Source organism: Pseudophryne corroboree, chromosome 7, assembly GCF_028390025.1.
Source record: "Pseudophryne corroboree isolate aPseCor3 chromosome 7, aPseCor3.hap2, whole genome shotgun sequence".
NCBI classification, from domain to species: domain Eukaryota; kingdom Metazoa; phylum Chordata; class Amphibia; order Anura; family Myobatrachidae; genus Pseudophryne; species Pseudophryne corroboree.
In genome coordinates, this window is record NC_086450.1 from 30,311,183 (window position 1) to 30,331,529 (window position 20,347).

The 20,347-nt window shown below is 48.1% G+C and overlaps 1 protein-coding gene across 1 annotated transcript in view; it reads left to right on the top strand.

Moving 5' to 3' along the window:
• The first annotated feature begins 4,795 nt into the window (after nt 1-4,795).
• LOC134944282 (queuosine 5'-phosphate N-glycosylase/hydrolase-like) overlaps nt 4,796-20,347 on the top strand; it is a 28,093-nt gene continuing 12,541 nt past the window's right edge. Inside the window, exons 1-3 of the mRNA XM_063932860.1 lie at nt 4,796-4,891; nt 6,479-6,837; nt 16,933-17,192. Of these exons, the coding sequence (XP_063788930.1) occupies nt 4,866-4,891; nt 6,479-6,837; nt 16,933-17,192 (645 nt within the window). The 5' untranslated portion in view covers nt 4,796-4,865. The remainder of the gene's footprint in view (nt 4,892-6,478; nt 6,838-16,932; nt 17,193-20,347) is intronic.

A 20,347-nucleotide genomic window follows, 5' to 3' on the forward strand; every position in this document is an offset into this window, starting at 1 on the left:
ATTTGGATAATAAAAGACAGGCAGCTACTCTTATATAATATTCACTAGAAACATTACTGTCATAACTATAAGCATGAGCTACAAACCAAAGTGCAAAGGGTGTCACCCAATAAAGCAGCACAAATGTATCCACTACAAAACAACACATGGAAAACATATTTGCACGGCCTTGATAAGAAAGCATATAGAATGATTACTGCAAACATAATAAGAATATTTGGGAGAAAAGTCCTGCAATTGTCAAATACTCATAGAAAGCAAAGGGGATCCGGTCTGAAGATCGACAGTATCTAGGTCGACAATGTTTAGGTCGACCACTATAGGTCGACAGTCACTAGGTCGACATGGATGGAAGATCGACAGGGGTTCTAGGTCGACATGTGCTAGGTCGACAGGTCTAAAGGTCGACATGAGTTTTTCACATTTCTTTTCTTTTTTTGAATTTTTTCATACTTAACGATCCACGTGGACTACGATTGGAACGGTAAAGTGTGCCCGAAGCATGGCGAGCGTAGCGAGCCATGCGAGGGGACGGGTGCACTAATTTGGAATCCCGGTCACTCTACGAAGAAAACGACACCAAAAAAAAAAAAATTCCTCATGTCGACCTTTAGACCTGTCGATCTAGAAACCCTGTCGACCTTCCATCCATGTCGACCTAGTGACTGTCGACCTATAGTGGTCGACCTAAACATTGTCGACCTAGATACTGTCGATTTGATGAACCACACCCAAAGCAAAGCATGGATACATTTTCATTAAGCCCAGCAGCGGCCACAGTGTTCAACTCAAAAATCCATCTCGCCTCTGCTCCAACTAAAAGACATCTGCTCCAGCTACAGGCGAGATGGATTTTTGAGTTGCACACTGTGGCCGCGGATGCAGCTTTTGGCTAGAAAGACTGATACCAACAGTGACTACAAGACAACATTTCTATATTATCTGTGGATGGGAATCGACCATTTCTCCTAATTATAACTTCTGATTAGATATCAAAAAATATATTCTTCAAAGACCGAGTCTACAGAGATTTCCGGTTATGGAGTAATCCATCTATACTATATGTTTAAAGATAAGAACTTAAACGGACCTTAGAGACATTCCTATCAGAATCCCCGATTATTATGAACACTATTGTGTAAAATCAGATCTCCTCTCAGTACATCAAATTATCGATATGTACCCCTGAGGAAGTCCAACTAAAGGGACGAAACGCGTTGGGTTATCTAAATGACCTGGAAATATACAGAGGCCCTCCACTTGTGAGCTCACACCCGTAAGGGTGAAGTGTATGAACATCTAGCCTCTGAAATGTTAAACAGGTCTTAACGATATTATCTATTGTATTGTTATGTTTTGGTTTTATGTAAACGTTTTTACATTTGTATGCACATTGGAATATTTTTTTTTTTTTTAAATAATATATATTGACATTTGTGATATAAAAGAACATTGGTTTCATGGAGGATAGTTATAAAATATATCCTGACTACATTGGCGCACCTAAGGAATTTATTGTGATATCTCCTATATAATAGCCCAGATCTGTGACTTTGTGATTCATTTGCTAACGCTGGGCGGAGTCACAACACTGGGCGGAGATAGTCAAATGAGTCACAGATCTGGCCAAATCTATAGGAGACTAGGAGCAGAAGCATAGTATGGGCATGGCACAGGCAGGGGTGCATACCTCCCAGCTTTCTGCAGGAGCTTTCTTCAGGCAGGAGGGACACACACACACACACACACACACACACACAGATAGCGAAAAGGGGGCGTGGCTTCACGGGAGGGCCCCCGTTTTCGTCAGTGAGGGGGCTTGCCCAGCGCTCTGTGAGCTGCTGGCATGCCCCCAGGGGCTGATTATGAGTCCGGGGGGCCCAGGGCACTTGAGACAGGGTAGCCCTATATCATTGCTCTGCCTGCTGTGGGGTTGGGGGCGTGGCCTATTCGCGCACCGAGAGGCCACGCCCCCTTATGCAAATTCCGGGATTTTTTTTTTTTTTTTTTTATGGAATTTTGGCCCCTCAGCTAGGGCTAAATCCAGAGGAGGTGGTCACTCCCCCCTACACACCCACACAGGCAGAAGAAAGCAGGGAGACTGCTGCCTCCCTGCAACACCACAGACCTGCCAATACGCAGCAGCATGTGCTGACTGTAGCACAATGCTGCCACTGTTGCTGGCAGGACGGGGGAGCTTCTGAGCTGGGACAGAGCTACTCGAGCCGGGGAGACCCCTAAAACTGTGAGGCCAACGGTACGTACCGCCTCCCCCACCCCCCTTAATCCGGCTCTGCTGCTGGAACCCCCCCTTAATCCGTACCCCCTGATGCCCCCTTTCCCTCTGTCTCCACTATTCACCGCTGCTCTGCTAAGCAGAACAGCGAGTACAGGAGCTTTCCAACTGCCTCCGGGTTGGACAGCGGGACAGACCCCAAAAAATGGGACTGTCCCGTGAAAATCGGGACATTTGGGAGGTATGGGGGTGTGTGAGGGGTATGTCATACAGACAGACGGGCACCGGCTCACTGTGTGCTTGACCCCCCACATCAGCATACTCAGCAGGGTCTCTCTGGCGCGGAGGAGCGTCACTTTCTGGCACACTCCACGCTTCTTAGCTGCAGTTTTGTGGGTCACCAGCCACTGTGCAGGTTCCGTACTGCCTCTGTTATCTCCAGCCCCGGCAACCCCACCGCTAGCTGCAGCGCTGCCACCCGCAGTGAGGTGCGCCCAGCTCCTTCACACACTTTAGCCGGCGGGTAGCGCTGCAGAAGTCCGAGCTGCTTGCAGGCTCTGACCCCCTCCTCCCTCCAGCCGCAGCGTCTCCTGGGAGCTAACCAGTCACTCCCAGTCTCCCCTTACCACAGTGCCCAGCAGCCGCGAGGTCCGCGCCACGTACATGCTATGACCCCCTCCTCCCTCCAGCCGCAGCATCTCCTGGGGGCTAACCAGTCACTCCCAGTCTCACCTTACCACAGTGCCCGGCAGCTACGCGAGGTCTGCGGTGTGTGACTGAGGAGGGAGGGAGGGATGCGGACGGACAGAGGAAGCAGGACTTCAGCCTAAGAGAATCAGCCATGCCAAGTCTCCACCAGCAGCAGATCCCAACAGGTTGGAGTGGAACAGCAGCAGCCAGCAGCAGTGACTCCGGTAATACACATCTGTCTGTCACCACTGTTTTGTCCCTAATACCAATCTCTCCCGTGCCTTGTGTTCTGTCATGTCCCTGTCACCCCTGGCCTTGACCTGCCACCCTTATCCTGGCCCTTTCACCCTTATCCTGTCCCTGTCACCCTTATGCTGGCCCTGTTACCCCTATCCTGGCCCTGTCACCCCTGTGCTTGCCCTGTCAACCCTATACTGGCCCTGTCACCCCTGTCCTGGTCCTGCCGCCCCTACCCTGGCCCTGTCACCCCTATCCTGGCCCCGTCGCCCCTGTCCTGGCCCCGTCACCCCTGTCCTGGCCCCGTCACCCCTGTCCTGGCCCCGTCACCCCTGTCCTGGCCCCGTCGCCCCTGTTCTGACCCTGTCACCCCTGTCCTGGCCCCGTCACCCCTGTTCTGACCCTGTCACCCCTGTCCTGGCCCTGTTACTGCGTACCCTCCAACTACCTTTTTGGCATGTACAGTACCCGCAGCACCTCCAGACCTCTCCCCAATGCACCACACCTCCGCACCTTCCCCTCCACCACATGCGGCACTCCACCCCTCCCCCACATGCTGTGCCTCCAGACCCCCTACACCACCCGCGGCTCCCACTCCTCTGCCCCTTCACCACCCCCAGCACCTCCAGGCCCCCTCCACCATTCACCTCCATTATATGTCTCCCCCCACACCTGCCCCCCTCCACCCGCAGCATCTGCAGACACCCTCCTCCATCCGTGGTCCCCCCCTCGCCCACCCCTCCCCCACCAATGGCACCCCCGCACCTGCCCCTCCACCACCTGCAGCACCTCCAGAGCTCCTTCCCCATCCGCCGCAACACCTGTACCTGCCCCTCCCCTACCCATGGTGCCTGCGGACCCCTACCCCACCAGCGGCACTCCCGCCCCTTCTCATCCCTCAGCACCTCCGGAACCCTTCACCCATCCACAACATCCCCACACCTGCCCCTCTCCCACCCATGGCACCCCTGCCCCTCCCCCACCTGCAGTGCCTCTGGACCCCTCCCCCACCTGCATCCCCCACTCCTCTGCCCCTCCCCCACCCGCAGCACCTCCCGACCCTTCCCCATCCGGGCCCCACCCCCACTTCCGCCCCCCCTCCACCCGCAGCATCTACAGACACCATCCGCAGTCCCCCCCGCACCCGCTACATTCTGTACATCGTGCCCTGCAGGTGCTATTCACGCCGTCGCAAGGGGCTGCGCCTCCTTCACCATCGCACGCCCTTTCATTGTGCAATATTTAACCACTAACAAAGGAATGCAGGTAATACTCCATATAATACAAATATTGAACCCCAGAAAGGCATGCAAGGGTTAAGGGGGCGTAGCCCCTTGCGACGGTGTGAAGAGCGCCCGTAGGGCGCGATGAAGCACCTAGTATGTATATATATATATATATATATATATATATATATATATATATTTAAAGTTGTCTGCAGTTTGGGTGCAATTAATAGATTTAAAAAAAAAATGCAAGTATGATATCTGTAGAGAGTTTCCTGCCGGCTCCTTTTCCAGATATTATGAGAAGTGATGCTGATATTCTGTGTCTTTCTTCCCTCATTACTCTTGGCAGTCGTCCCAAACACAACATCGTTATCTTTCCTATTGGGCAAAGTGACACATATTGTGCAATCCCAGCTTTCTCTCCTGCAGTCACTGCCTGTAGGGTGTGTATATAAGCCAGCCTGCTCTCACCCATGCTTTCCTCCACACACAGGACCAGGTAAGTCTGCATGTATGATCAGGTTCCTGTTATACCTTACTATAATCTCTCCTTGCCATTCACTATGAAGTGGGCAGAAAGCGGGAGGGGTGCCGACTTTTTCCATCAGGGATGCGACCGCAATGTGTGTCCCCGCGCAGCCGCAGCTTGCCGCCATCGGCAAACTGTGCTGCGGACTGCATTAGCGGCCGGGTTTGAATGACCCTCGATAGACAGATTTGATGAGTTTACTTGAAGGAATTGCAGAGATGTGTGATACTTGGTCAAAAAGGGGGTTGGCACGTGTAGCTCACATAGAACTGTAATTGGGTTGCGCTTTGTGTAACAACTGTGCAATGTGCAATAGAAAAAGCACTGGGAAATTGACGCCCGAGCCGTTTCCCAGATTCCTGCGCATGCGCAAAAATCAATCACAGTGCCAGAGTCTACTTCACCTGCGCTGCTGGAGAGAGAGGAAGGGGCCCGCTCAGACACTGCCCATAAGCCCAGAGCCGGATTAAGAGCCTGGGGGGCCCGGGGCACTTAAGACAGAGGGGCCCCTATTCAAGAGAAGGGAAGGGGCGTGTGTGTGTGTGGGGGGGGTGTCACATACCAGCCACAGCACGATCACACTGCGCTCCTGTCCCCGCCATCCGCACACTCGCACAGACAGCTGAGCGACGGCTCAGCTCTCCAATCATGTATGAGTGAAGCAGCTTGCCGCTCAGCCATTGGGGCAGACTACTTCAGTCATACATTATTGGACAGCTGAGCTGTCACTCAGCTGTCCTGTCTGTATGGCTGCAGTGCGGGCGAGAGCGCAGCACCACAGATCGGATCGGGAGAGAGATCCGATCTGTGGTGTGATAGGGGGCCCTTTTGGAAAGGGGGGCCCGGGGTACGTATGCCCGGGACCCCCCCTTTAATCCGGCTCTGCATACGCCCCTTCTATCTTAAACCTTCTCTGCTGGGACCCTCTTGGGTTGTCATAGAACTAATCATTTAATTGGACTCTACGGTAAAGGGGGGTACTCACGGAGCGATATTCTAAGCAATCTGACTAGATTGCTTAGAATATCGGCATGATCGCTCCGTGTGTAGCCCCCTCAGCGATAGCGATGCGCAGCCCCGCACATCGCTATCGCTGCTGCTGCTAGATTGGCCTGCATGCAGGCCAATCTAGCGGGTCGCTCACTTCACCCGCTGGGTGAAGTGAGCGGCCCCCCCATCTCCCCCCCCGCACGCTCAGCACAGATCGCGCTGTGCTGAGCGGCGGGAGAGATGTGTGCTGAGCGGTTCGCTCAGCACACATCTCTCCCGCATCGGCCCGTCTATATGGGCCTTAAGATGCTTCAGAATCTCTGAGGTCACAGATGTTGTATTATCAGAGATAACGAAAACAGAATAAAAAAAAATTTTAAAACAATTGTAGAATAATCCAAAGAGTTTAGTTATTTTAGGCCCAAAGCATATTTTTGTTTTTTCTTTATATCATCACTTCAAGTTGCGTAATCAGCAGAAGTAACCATTTAGCATATGGTAGGCGCGTTTAAGAAAGGAGCCACCTCATTTAATTTCTTTTTTTTTTCTTCTTAAATGACATCTCAGAACAACAGAACATAGCAGCAGAATGTCGGCTCCTCTAGCGCCCAGGGAGGCCGGCAAGTTCATCACCGAGAACAGCAAGGATGTGTTTGTGGAGCCGCAGGGTGTGAGCTCTCTGGCCAAGAAGCTGTTTGAGAAGATTGGACGGAAGGAAATCAGCCTGGCGGGATGGAAAACTCTCCATGAACTGAACCCACAGAGCTCCGGGGAAGACGCCGTCAACTGGGTGTTCTTTGCCGACACCTTAAACTTCTCCTTCTGGTCTGAAAGTCAAGAGAAGAAGTTCTTGGTCAGATACAAGGGCAAAGAGTACAGCGGCTATTGGGCTTTCTGTGCCGCCATAAACAGAGCCTTGGATGAAGGTTAGTGAATTACGCTATTGGTGCATGTTCTAACAGAACTCGTTATCCCATCACATACAATCCAACATTTTACACTTAAAAATCGGTACAAATTAGGAAAGGGGGCGTGGCCACAGGTAAAGTGGGCGTTGCCATGCCTCTTTTCCTATACTTTCAATGGAAGTTTGGAGAGCCAAAAATCGGTACAGACAAAAAAAAAAAAAAAAAGGTACTGTTCTGCTAAAAAGGTGCACTTGGAGGGTATGCCATCATTCAGACTCCCCATGCACCTAATTAGCAGGATGAGGCATGATTTATACGAGATACCAGTTCCTAGTGGCCTGATAGGCTACACTTGATGTTTCAGGGTCCCGGAGGTGCTGTGACAGCCACTGCCGGTGCAGAACCCGATACTGCAGCATTCCGGTAAGTATTTTACCCGCTAGTGTCTAGCCCTAAGCCCCCCCCCCCCCTTCCTCTTTGCTGACTATCCTTAACCTTTCCCAGCTGCCTAAACCTAACTGTCGGCCAGGGCCGGCTCCAGGCCTACTAGCACCCTCAGCGAGAAAATGTCAAAGCGCCCGCCCCCCCCCCACACCCACCCATGCACTACTGGAAAGGTGGGCGTGGTCTCGCTATTTCATATTATCAAACTATAATTATATTTTCACACCCCCTCTATGCACACAATTAGCAGCCTTACACATAACAGACACTGTAGTGTTCCTTACACATAATGTCTCCGGTATAGTGCCAGATACACATAATGTCTCCAGTATAGTGCCAGATACACATAATGTCTCCAGTATAGTGCCAGATACACATAATGTCTCCAGTATAGTGCCAGATACACATAATGTCTCCAGTATAGTGCCAGATACACATAATGTCTCCAGTATAGTGCCAGATACACATAATGTCTCCAGTATAGTGCCAGATACACATAATGTCTCCAGTATAGTGCCAGATACACATAATGTCTGCAGTATAGTGCCAGATACACATAATGTCTCCAGTATAGTGCCAGATACACATAATGTCTCCAGTATAGTGCCAGATACACATAATGTCTCCAGTATAGTGCCAGATACACATAATGTCTCCAGTATAGTGCCAGATACACATAATGTCTGCAGTATAGTGCCAGATACACATAATGTCTGCAGTATAGTGCCAGATACACATAATGTCTCCAGTATAGTGCCAGATACACATAATGTCTCCAGTATAGTGCCAGATACACATAATGTCTCCAGTATAGTGCCAGATACACGTAATGTCTCCAGTATAGTGCCAGATACACATAATGTCTCCAGTATAGTGCCAGATACACATAATGTCTCCAGTATAGTGCCAGATACACATAATGTCTCCAGTATAGTGCCAGATACACATAATGTCTCCAGTATAGTGCCAGATACACATAATGTCTCCAGTATAGTGCCAGATACACATGTCTCCAGTATAGTGCCAGATACACATAATGTCTCCAGTATAGTGCCAGATACACATAATGTCTCCAGTATAGTGCCAGATACACATAATGTCTCCAGTATAGTGCCAGATACACATAATGTCTCTAGTATAGTGCCAGATACACATAATGTCTCCAGTATAGTGCCAGATACACATAATGTCTCCAGTATAGTGCCAGATACACATGTCTCCAGTATAGTGCCAGATACACATAATGTCTCCAGTATAGTGCCAGATACACATAATGTCTCCAGTATAGTGCCAGATACACATAATGTCTCCAGTAGTGCAGTGCCAGATAGAAATGACATGCCCCCCAGCAGTGCCAGCTACACAGGACATGCCCCCCAGCAGTGCCAGATACACAGGACATGCCCCTCCCCAGCCATGCCAGCTACACACAATATGCCCCCCAGCAGTACCAGCTACACAGGAGATGCCCCCCAGCAGTGCCAGATACACAGGACATGCCCCCCAGCCATGCCAGCTACACAGGACATGCCCCCCAGTAGTACCAGCTACACAGGACATGCCCCCCAGCACTACCAGCTACACAGGACATGCCCCCCAGCAGTACCAGCTACACAGGACATGCCCCCCAGCAGTACCAGCTACACAGGACATGACCCCCAGCAGTGCCAGCTATACAGGACATGCCCCCCCAGCAGTGCCAGATACATAAATGCGCCCACAGTGCCAGATACATAAATGCGCCCACAGTGCCAGATACATATATGTCCCCACAGTGCCAGATACATAAATGCGCCCACAGTGCCAGATACATAAATGCGCCCACAGTGCCAGATACATATATGTCCCCACAGTGCCAGATACATAAATGCGCCCACAGTGCCAGATACATAAATGCGCCCACAGTGCCAGATACATAAATGCGCCCACAGTGCCAGATACATATATGTCCCCACAGTGCCAGATACATAAATGCGCCCACAGTGCCAGATACATAAATGCGCCCACAGTGCCAGATACATATATGCCCCCACAGTGCCAGATACATAAATGCGCCCACAGTGCCAGATACATATATGTCCCCACAGTGCCAGATACATAAATGCGCCCACAGTGCCAGATACATAAATGCCCCCACAGTGCCAGATACATAAATGCGCCCACAGTGCCAGATACATAAATGCGCCCACAGTGCCAGATACATAAATGCGCCCACAGTGCCAGATACATAAATGCGCCCACAGTGCCAGATACATAAATGCGCCCACAGTGCCAGATACATAAATGCGCCCACAGTGCCAGATACATATATGTCCCCACAGTGCCAGATACATAAATGCGCCCACAGTGCCAGATACATAAATGCGCCCACAGTGCCAGATACATATATGTCCCCACAGTGCCAGATACATAAATGCGCCCACAGTGCCAGATACATAAATGCGCCCACAGTGCCAGATACATATATGCCCCCACAGTGCCAGATACACATATGTCCCCACAGTGCCAGATACATAAATGCCCCCACAGTGCCAGATACATAAATGCCCCCACAGTGCCAGATACATAAATGCGCCCACAGTGCCAGATACATAAATGCGCCCACAGTGCCAGATACATAAATGCGCCCACAGTGCCAGATACATAAATGCCCCCACAGTGCCAGATACATAAATGCGCCCACAGTGCCAGATACATAAATGCGCTCACAGTGCCAGATAAATAAATGCGCCCACAGTGGCAGATACATAAATGCCCCCACAGTGCCAGATACATATATGCCCCCACAGTGCCAGATACATATATGCCCCCACAGTGCCAGATATGCCCCCACAGTACCTGCTGTGCCGGCGGTGGCGAATTGGCGACGAGGGAGGGGGACTGCTGTGCACCGCAGGCGGACTAAAGTTAAACTACTCAGTGCGCGCTATGCGGCACCGGCGTCTGACGTCAGTAGTCTACCATAGTCCCGCCCTCAGCACTCCCTCCTCGTAACAGACAGAGGCAGCCACTGACTGCTGGGACTCGGACGCGGGCTGGGCGGACACTGCTGGAGGCGCACACAGGACCAGGCTCCAATATGGCAGCGCACATTAAGGGTGGCACCCTGCACGGCCGCTCAATTGGAACATGCCGTCGGCATCCTGGAACTATCGACATTATCAATTGCCATCATTTCAGATGTCAACATTGCAAACCTGACGACAGTTTGAGGATGCCAATCTGGTGGCGGTCAAAGTTATGACCGGATCCCCTCAAATCAGACAGTTCTCTACCACTACCTCCGCTACAGCTGCATATATCCGTATTAGTGAATCAATCCGCCTACAGCCCCATGTCATGTGCTCAAGGCAAATTTACCCCCACCCGATTGGTGATACATGTGGAGGTAGAAGTCAGAGGGTAATACGCTGCTGACAAGCTAAATGCTTAGGTCTCGTGTCACAAGTTATTGTTTCACCGGAATTACACGCTGACCTGGGCTGAACCGAGGTTTCATTGGCAGGAAAAGTATTTGTTCCAGAGCTAAACATTCCAGCTGTGTGACTAACCAAGGGATACTTCAAGCCCATATTGATTGCACAATAACCGGATTTAACTACAAAGGTTTCGCTTCCGTTCACACCACACTTTGATGTACGCACTGTGTAAGACAAGATTAAAGCTAGCCGTACACTGTAAGGTCATCTGTCCGACCAGCCAACGGCAGTAGCTGGCTGGTTGGAAAGAAAATCTGGCAATATATGGGAGCAAATGCCAATCCATTTGTTTTAACCAATTTGTCTGAACAATCGGTTTTGTCCTTTTTCCGGCATTTGGGAGCAAATGGTTGATTGACATTTGCTCCCATATGTTACCAGATTTTCATTCCAACCAGTCAACTAGTTGGATATTTAGACGGGATCCGGTCTCTAGGTCGACAGTAACTAGGTCGACACTATCTAGGTCGACCACTATTGATCGACAGTAACTAGGTCGACAGGGTATCTAGGTCGACATGTTCTAGGTCGACAGGTCAATGTGAGTTTTTCACAGTTTCTTTACTTTTTTTGACCTTTTCATACTTAACGATCCACGAGGACTACGATTGGAATGGTAATCTGTGGCGAACGAAGCAAGCCATGCGAGGGGACACAGTGCACTAATTGGGGTTCCCGGTCACTATGAATAAAACGACACCAAAAAAACATAAAAAACTCATGGCGACCTTTTGGCCTGTTGACCTAGACCCTGTCGACCTAAAGACCCTGTCGACCAATAGTGGTCGACCTAGACACTGTCGACCTAGTTACTGTCTACCTTCCATACCACACCCGTTTGACCAGATAATTGTCAGCTTAAGTCTCCAGTATCCACTTACCAGTCTGCTGGGAACACAGAGACAATACCAGCCATTGACCGACAGTCAAAACACCGACACGTTCAAAACACCGACATTCATTATGCAGACGTGTTCAAAATGCCGACAAAGTCTGAATACCGACATGGCAAAAAGCCGACATGCGTTTTCAAGGAATTTTTGCCCCAAAACAGACTTGTTCATACTTTGCCATCCCAGTGGACCTGGAGGGGGAATAGCGAGCCATGCGAGGGGACGCGGTACACTTAGACGGTGTCTAAGGGACTTAGGAAAGAAACTTAAGGCAAGGACATCTAAGGTAATATTCTCCGAAATATTACCCGTGCCACGCGCTAGTCCAGGGAGGCAGAGGGAGATTAGGGAGGTAAATGTGTGGCTTAGGGATTGGTGGTGAAAGAGTGGGGAAAGAGTGGTTTGTGTTCCTGGAACACTGGGCGGACTTCTCAGTCAGGCGCCAACTCTTTTGTCGTGATGGATTGCACCTGATTGAGGAGGGGGCAGCGGTGCTGGGGGGTAGGATGGTTAGAAGTTTGGAGGAGATTTTAAACTAGGAGCCTGAGGGGAGGGTTTAGCTAGAAACTACGGGTCATGCAGTGAGAATAGTGGGGATGGCGGTAGTAAACGAAATGGGGGAGAAGTTGGGGGGAGGGTAAGAGCAGGCGGTAAGGTTACTAACATGGGTACTAAAAGAGAGGTTACCAAAGCACTAACCAATGACGATTACAGGTCATCATTGCTACATAAGGTGAAAGGGGTGTAGTACGGGTGACCGGCGGTCTCCTGACCGCCGGTCACCTTACCGACGCCGGGATCCCGGCAGCATACCGACGCCGGGATCCCGGCGGGGAGGGGCGAGTGCAGCAAGCCCCTTGCGGGCTCGCCACGCTGCGGGCTCGGTGGCGACCTGCGGTCGCCACGGGTTCTATTCCCACTCTATAGGTGTCGTGGACACCCACGAGTGGAAATAGTCCCTGTTGGTCGGCATGCCGACCATCGGGATAGTGAGCCGTCGGGCTCACGGAGGAGGTCATGTGACTGTCGGTCAGCCGACCAGCGGTCACATGACTACCACCCGGTGAAAGATGTCCCTAACGCAAGGGAAAATATCTTAGTTGTATGTATGTAAACGCTAGAAGCATTACTGGTAAAAAGGGCGAACTAGAAATACTTGCAGCAAGCAAACAGTATGATATTATAGGCATTACTGAAACTTGGTGGGATGAATCTCATGATTGGACAGTCAATCTAGAGGGCTATACACTGTTTAGGAGAGACAGACTAAATAAAAAGGGTGGAGGGGTGTGTCTTTACGTAAAGCCGTTTTTAAAACCTGATATACGGGAAGATATTCAGGAGGGGACTGTAGAAACTGTCGAGACATTATGGGTAGAAATTGCATCCGGGGAAAAAGGAATAAAAAAGTTAGTATTGGGTGTATGCTATAGGCCGCCTGGTATCAACATATCTGATGAGGAATTGTTACTAAAGCAAATTGAAAGAGCAGCAGGAGTAGGAAACATAGTAGTGATGGGAGATTTTAACTATCCAGAGATAAACTGGAAAAACGATTCATGTGATACTGCTAGGGGAAATATGTTTTTAAACACACTTAATGATAACTACTTAGTCCAACTAATTGAGGAACCAACTAGGTACAATGCAATCTTAGACCTGGTATTAACAAACAATGGGGATTTGGTATCAGGTATTATAGTAGGGGAACCCATAGGAAACAGCGACCACAATATGGTCACATTCAATATCAGTTTTCATACACAGCCCTATACTGGCTCAACTAGGACTCTAAACTTTAGCAAAGTGAATTTTGAAAAGATGAGGGTATTTTTCAGGGATATTGAATGGGAAGGTTTGTTTTTATGAAAAAATACTACGGAGAAATGGGAGGTACTAAAATTCCTGCTAGCTAAAAATACTCTCAAATTTATTCCTACGAGCAGCAAAAAAAGGAATAAAAATCATAAACTGATGTGGCTTAACAAAAAGATAAAGGAACTTATGGGCAAGAAAAGGCGAGCATTTAAAAAATACAAATCTGACAGGGAAGCAGAGTCATTTCAGCACTATAAGGAATGTAACAAAATATGCAAAAAGGAAATAAGAGTGGCTAAAGTAGAAACTGAAAAACTAGTAGCAAAGGAAAGCAAAGCAAATCCCCAAAAAATATTTAAATACATTAATAGCAAGAGATTAAAGAAGGAGAGTATAGGCCCTTTAAAAGACAAGTTGGGAGTCTTAAGCAAAAACGATAATGACATAGCGGACACACTAAATGAGTTTTTTTCAACAGTATTTACTAGAGAGGACCCAATTTAGGGACTAACACATAATCTCAATAATGAGAATATCCCACTGATAGGTACTTATTTAAGCGAGGAAGTAGTCTGTGACCAATTAAAACATTTAAAGATTAATAAGTCATCAGGTCCCGATGGTATTCACCCAAGGGTTCTAATGGAGCTTCACTCTGAACTTGCAAAACCGCTATTTTTGATCTTTAAGGATTCAGTAAAATCAGGTATGGTTCCCAAAGACTGGCGTATAGTGGAAGTAGTGCCTATATTCAAAAAGGGAAGTAAAGCTGAACCAGGTAATTATAGACCAGTTAGTCTTACATCTATAGTAGGGAAAGTATTGGAAGGTATTCTAAGAGATAGTATTCAGAAGTTCCTTGAAGTCAATAAGGTCATTAAAAGGAATCAACATGGGTTTATGAAGGACAGATCCTGTCAAACCAACTTACTTGGCTTTTATGAAACAGTAAGCGCAAACCTAAATCAGGGTAAAGAGGTGGATGTAATCTTTTTAGATTTTGCCAAAGCATTCGACACTGTAGCACACATGAGACTTATCTACAAGCTACAAGAAACAGGGCTAGGAAGCACAATATGCACTTGGGTCAAAAACTGGTTAGATAATAGGGAGCAGCGCGTTGTGGTTAATGGATCTTTTTCAAATTGGACTGAAGTGCTAAGTGGTGTGCCGCAAGGCTCAGTATTAGGACCGCTATTGTTCAATATTTTCATTAACGACCTAACAGAAGGTCTAGAGAGCATGGTGTAAATTTTTGCAGATGATACCAAATTGTGTAAAGTTATAAATGCGGAGGGGGATGCTGAGTCGCTTCAGAACGACTTATTTAAATTAGAAGCTCGGGCAGCGAAATGGAGAATGTGCTTCAATACAGACAAGTGTAAGGTAATGCACTGCGGTAACAAGAACAAAAATAACACCTACCTACTAAATGGGGTAAAATTAGGGGATTCTGTACTGGAAAAGGACTTAGGTGTCCTCATAGAAAGCAAACTAAGCCGTAGTACCCAAAGTAGGACTGCAGCAAAGAAGGCTAATAAGATATTAGCATGCATAAAACTGGGAATTGATGCTAGGGACGAGAGTATTATACTCCAGTTATATAAATCACTTGTGAGGCCACACCTTGAATACTGTGTACAATTCTGGGCACCTTACTACAAAAAGGATATCCTGGAGCTAGAAAAGGTTCAGAGGCGGGCGACCAAACTATTAAGGGTATGGAGACGCTGGAATACGAGGAAAGGCTTGCAAGACTAGGCATGTTTACACTGGAAAAGAGGAGATTAAGAGGGGACATGATCAACATTTACAAATATATAAGGGGACAATATACAGATCTTGCGCAGGACCTGTTTTTGGTTAGATCAACACAGAGAACTCGTGGACACTCGCTCAGGTTAGAGGAGAAGAGATTCCGCACAATACGGCGTAAAGGCTTTTTTTACGGTAAGGACGATACGTGTTTGGAATTCCCTGCCTGAGGGAGTTGTAATGGCCGAGTCAGTCAACACCTTTAAGAATGGGTTAGATAAATTCCTAATGGATAAGGATATCCAGGGTTACGGGGCATAGTCACGCACTATGGTTATTATAAAAAAGAGGGGTAAAACGTAACGGCAGTCATCAACTTCAGTCAAAATTTTATACAAAATAATTGTGTATAGGAGACCACAAATAGGTTGAATTCGATGGACAATTGTCTTTTTTTCAACCTTAGATACTATGTTACTATGTCGACCTATGTCAACATTGGGGAAAACCCAGACAAAATCATGTTGGTATTTTGGCATGTCGGCATATCAAATGTCGGTATTCCGACTATGTCAGCATTTTGAACATGTCGGCAAATTGAATGTCTGTATTTTGACTGTCAGTGGCTGTCAGGATTATGATCGTCGGTATTGCGTCCGTCGGTAAATCATACTTAACCCGTAAGGGCATTCATAATTTTTCTTAGCATCATCATCATCATCATCATTTATAAGGCACCACAAAGGGTCTGCACATTGTAAAATGAAGGCTTATATAAGCATGAATACAATACACAACAGGTAGGCATGATAGCATAAAGTACATAGCATAGGTAAAACCATTACTAAAACATCAGACTGTGTAGGACAAATAGCGGGGATAGGGGTATGGCAACTCACTGTAGCTTCAAGGAACCAGTGGTGGTGATGGAACGGAGTGTGAAGAAAGGCCAGATCCTGGAGATGTCCTGGAGGTGGTGGTGGCAAGATTGAGACATGACCTCAATGTAAGAAGTATTATTATTAAGAAGTGAGGGAGAGTGTGGAATCCAGGGTGACACAAAAGGGGGCAGGTGTGTGTGTGTGTGTGTGTGTGTGGGGGTGTGTGGGGGGGGGGTTCAAAAACAGACCTGGGGCAACCCTAAAGGTAGAGGAAGAGAGGGGGCGTTGGAATCAGAGGTAAAATGAAATGGAGCAGTTGGTGAGATAAACCCTGATACAGTAGGATGAAGTCGTGGAGGCCAAAGTATTGGAAAGTGTGAAGGAGAAGACAATGGTTGAAAATGTCAAAGGCAGCAAAGTGGAGTGACTCTTAAATCTGGTGGCTGGTGGGCGCCAGGTGACTTTGTTGAGAGCAGCTACAGTGGAATAAAGGAGGGATGGGGAGACCAAACATTCAACTTAATCAAGTTCTAATAGTTCTCTGGAAATGTATATGGCTGGCCTGTATATAATTGTCCCAATTACTGGGATTTTAGAGTGTAATATGGAACATCCACCTGCAGCCTGGTCAGTGCAGGGAAAGCTGTTCTAATAGGTAGTGTGTAGAGCCATAGAAATGTATCCTCACTGCAACAGATTCCAGGAATTCGGGAAAATATTCAAATCAATGTTCCAAAACCAGTAGCTTAGATAACACTAGTTATCATCCATAACGCTCAGACTTGTCCTGGGGCAGAAGACCCAGGAAGACATATTAACAGTCAACATATGTTTTTCCTTTAGGCATTCCCATAACTACATCGTTTTATTATTCCAACGTAACCCTGGACCAGCTCCAGCATATCTTCCGCTCCGACACCGATGTTCCCATCACAATGATTGATACCCGCCTGGAGATCCTGCATCAGACCGGAGAGATTCTGATGAAGAAATTTGGAGGCTCGTTCCTGAACTGCGTGAAGATGAGCAAGAAAAGTGCAGTGAAGCTGATGCAGCTGGTGGTGGAGAATTTCCCTTCCTATAGGGATGAAGGGGTCTTCCAGGTTGGAGCTGTGTCAATTAGAATTTTTTAATAAATAATACTAGCCAGCTGTGTAGCCTAGCCACTATAAGGGGGTTCTGCTGTATACACTGGTCTCCAGCAATAGTCTCTTTATCCGGGCATCTGCTGTATACACTAGTCACGGAAAGGGGCGCTGCTGTATATATATATTACTAGTCGCCAGAAAGGGGCTGTTTATCCAGATTGTGGCACTGCTGTATACACTAGTGACCAGAAAGAAGCTGTTTATCCAGAAGGGGCATCTGCTGAACACACTAGTCACCAGAAAGGGGCTGTTTATCCAGAGGGGGGCGCCGCTGTATACACTAGTCACCAGCAATGGGATGTTTATTCGGAAGTGGCATCTGCTGTATACACTAGTCACGAGGAAGGAGCGGTTTATCCAGAAGGGGCATCTGCTGTATACACTAGTCACCAGAAAGGAGCTGTTTGTCCAGAAAGGACATCTGCTGTATACACTAGTCACCAGAAAGGGGCTGTTTATCCAGAAGGGGCATCTACTGTATACACTAGTCACCAGCAATGGGATGTTTATTCGGAAAGGGGCATCTGCTGTATACACTAGTCACAAGAAAGGGGCTGTTTGCCCAGAAGGGGCATCTGCTGTATACACTAGTAACCAGAAAGGGGCTGTTTATCCAGAAGGGGGCGCCGCTGTATACACTAGTCAGTAGCAATGGGATGTTTATTCGGAAGGGGCATCTGCTGTATACACTAGTCACCAGAAAGCGGCTGTTTATCCAGCAGGGGCATCTGCTGTATACACTAGTCACCAGAAAGCGGCTGTTTATCCAGAAGGGGCATCTGCTGTATACACTGGTCACCAAAAAGCGCCTGTTTATCCAGAAGGGGCATCTGCTGTATACACTAGTAACCAGAAAGGAGCTGTTTGTCCAGAAGGGGGCATCTGCTGTATACACTAGTCACCAGAAAGGAGCCGTTTATCCAGAAGGGGCATCTACTGTATACATTAGTCACCAGAAAGGGGCTGTTTATCCAGAAGGGGCATCTACTGTATACACTAGACACCAGAAAGGGGTTGTTCTGCTGTATACACTAGTCACCCGCAATGGGATGTTTATCCGGAAGGGGCATTTGCTGTATACACTAGTCACCAGCAATGGGATGTTTAGTCGGAAGGGGCATCTGCTGTATACACTAGTCACCAGAAAGCGGCTGTTTATCCAGAAGGGGCATCTGCTGTATACACTAGTCACCAGAAAGCGGCTGTTTATCCAGAAGGGGCATCTGCTGTATACACTAGTCACCAGCAATGGGATGTTTATTCGGAAGGGGCAACTGCTGTATACACTAGTCACCAGCAATGGGATGTTTATTCGGAAGGGGCATCTGCTGTATACACTAGTCACCAGAAAATAGGATTTTAATTACCTACCAGTAAATCCTTTTCTCGTAGTCCGTAGAGGATGCTGGGGTCCACATTAGTACCATGGGGTATAGACGGATCCACTAGAAGCCACTGGCACTTTAAGAGTTTGAGAGTGTGGGCTGGCTCCTCCCTCTATGCCCCTCCTACCAGTATCAGTCTAGAAACTGTGCCCGAGGAGACAGACAACTTCAAGAGAAGGATATTACACAGATAGTGGCGAGATTCACACCAGCTCACACATACAAGGCAAACCAAGCTAACTAGCTTGAAAAATCAGCAACAGCTGACAATGTTACTTACCAAGTAACAAAACAGTACTTAACCAAGAACTAAGCACTACTGAACTAAGTAACCACTGCAGGATCACGAAGCGCTGGGCGGGCACCCAGCATCTTCTATGGTCTACGAGAAAAGGATTTACCGGTAGATAATTAAAATCCTATTTTCTCTTACGTCCTAGAGCAGTGGTTCTCAAACTCGGTCCTCAGGACCCCACACAGTGCATGTTTTGCAGGTAACACAGCAAGTGCACAGGTGTATTCATTATTCACTGGCACATTTTAAAAGGTCCACAGGTGGTGTTAATTATTTCACTTGTGATTCTGTGAGGAGACCTGCAAAACATGCACTGTGTGGGGTCCTGAGGACTGAGTTTGAGAACCTGTGTCCTAGAGGATGCTGGGGTCCACATTAGTACCATGGGAATGTACCAAAGCTCCCAGAATGGGAGGGAGAGCGCGGAGGCTCCTGCAGAACTGACTGACCAAACTTCAGGTCCTCAGAGGCCAAAGTATTGAACTTGTAGAACTTTGCAAACGTGTTCGACCCAGACCAAGTAGCCGCTTGGCAAAGCTGTAAAGCCGAGACACCCCGGGCAGTTGACCAGGAAGAACCCACCTTACGAGTAGAGTGGGCCTTAACAGATGTAGGACATGGCAATCCTGCCGTAGAATATGCATGCTGGATAGTGAACCTGATCCAGCGAGAGATCGTCTGCTTAGAAGCAGGACACCCAAGTTTCTTGGGATCATACAGGACAAACAGAGAGTCGGATTTTCTGTGACGAGCAGTCCTCTTCACATAGATTTTCAGAGCCCTTACAACATCCAGGGACTTTTGAGGAGTCAGTAGCAACTGGCACCACAATAGGTTGGTTGATAAGAAATGCCGACACAACCTTCGGAAGGAACTGCTGACGTGTCCGGAGCTCAGCCCTATCTTCATGGAAGATCAAGTAGGGGCTCTTACAGGACAAAGCCCCCAACTCCGACACACGTCTAGCAGAAGCTAAGGCCAACAAACTGACAGCCTTCCACGTGAGAAACTTGACCTCAACCTCCTGTAGAGGTTCAAACCAATCCGATTGGAGGAACTGTAACACCACGTTAAGATCCCAGGGCGCCGTAGGTGGCACAAAAGGAGGCTGGATGTGCAGAACCCCTTTCAGAAAAGTCTGAACCTCAGGGAGGGAATCCAATTGTTTCTGTAAGAAAATGGATAGGGCCGAAATCTGGACTTTTAATGGATCCCAACCTCAGGCCCATATCCACACCTGCTTGCAGGAAGAGGAAAAACGTCCCAGTTGAAACTCCACCGTAGGAAACTTCTTGGGCTCACACTAAGATACATATTTTTTCCAAATAAAATACGATGGTAATGTTTAGACGTTACTCATTTCCTAGCCTGTATCAGGGTAGGAATAACCTTGTTCGGAATGCCCTTCCGAGCTAATATCTGGCGTTCAA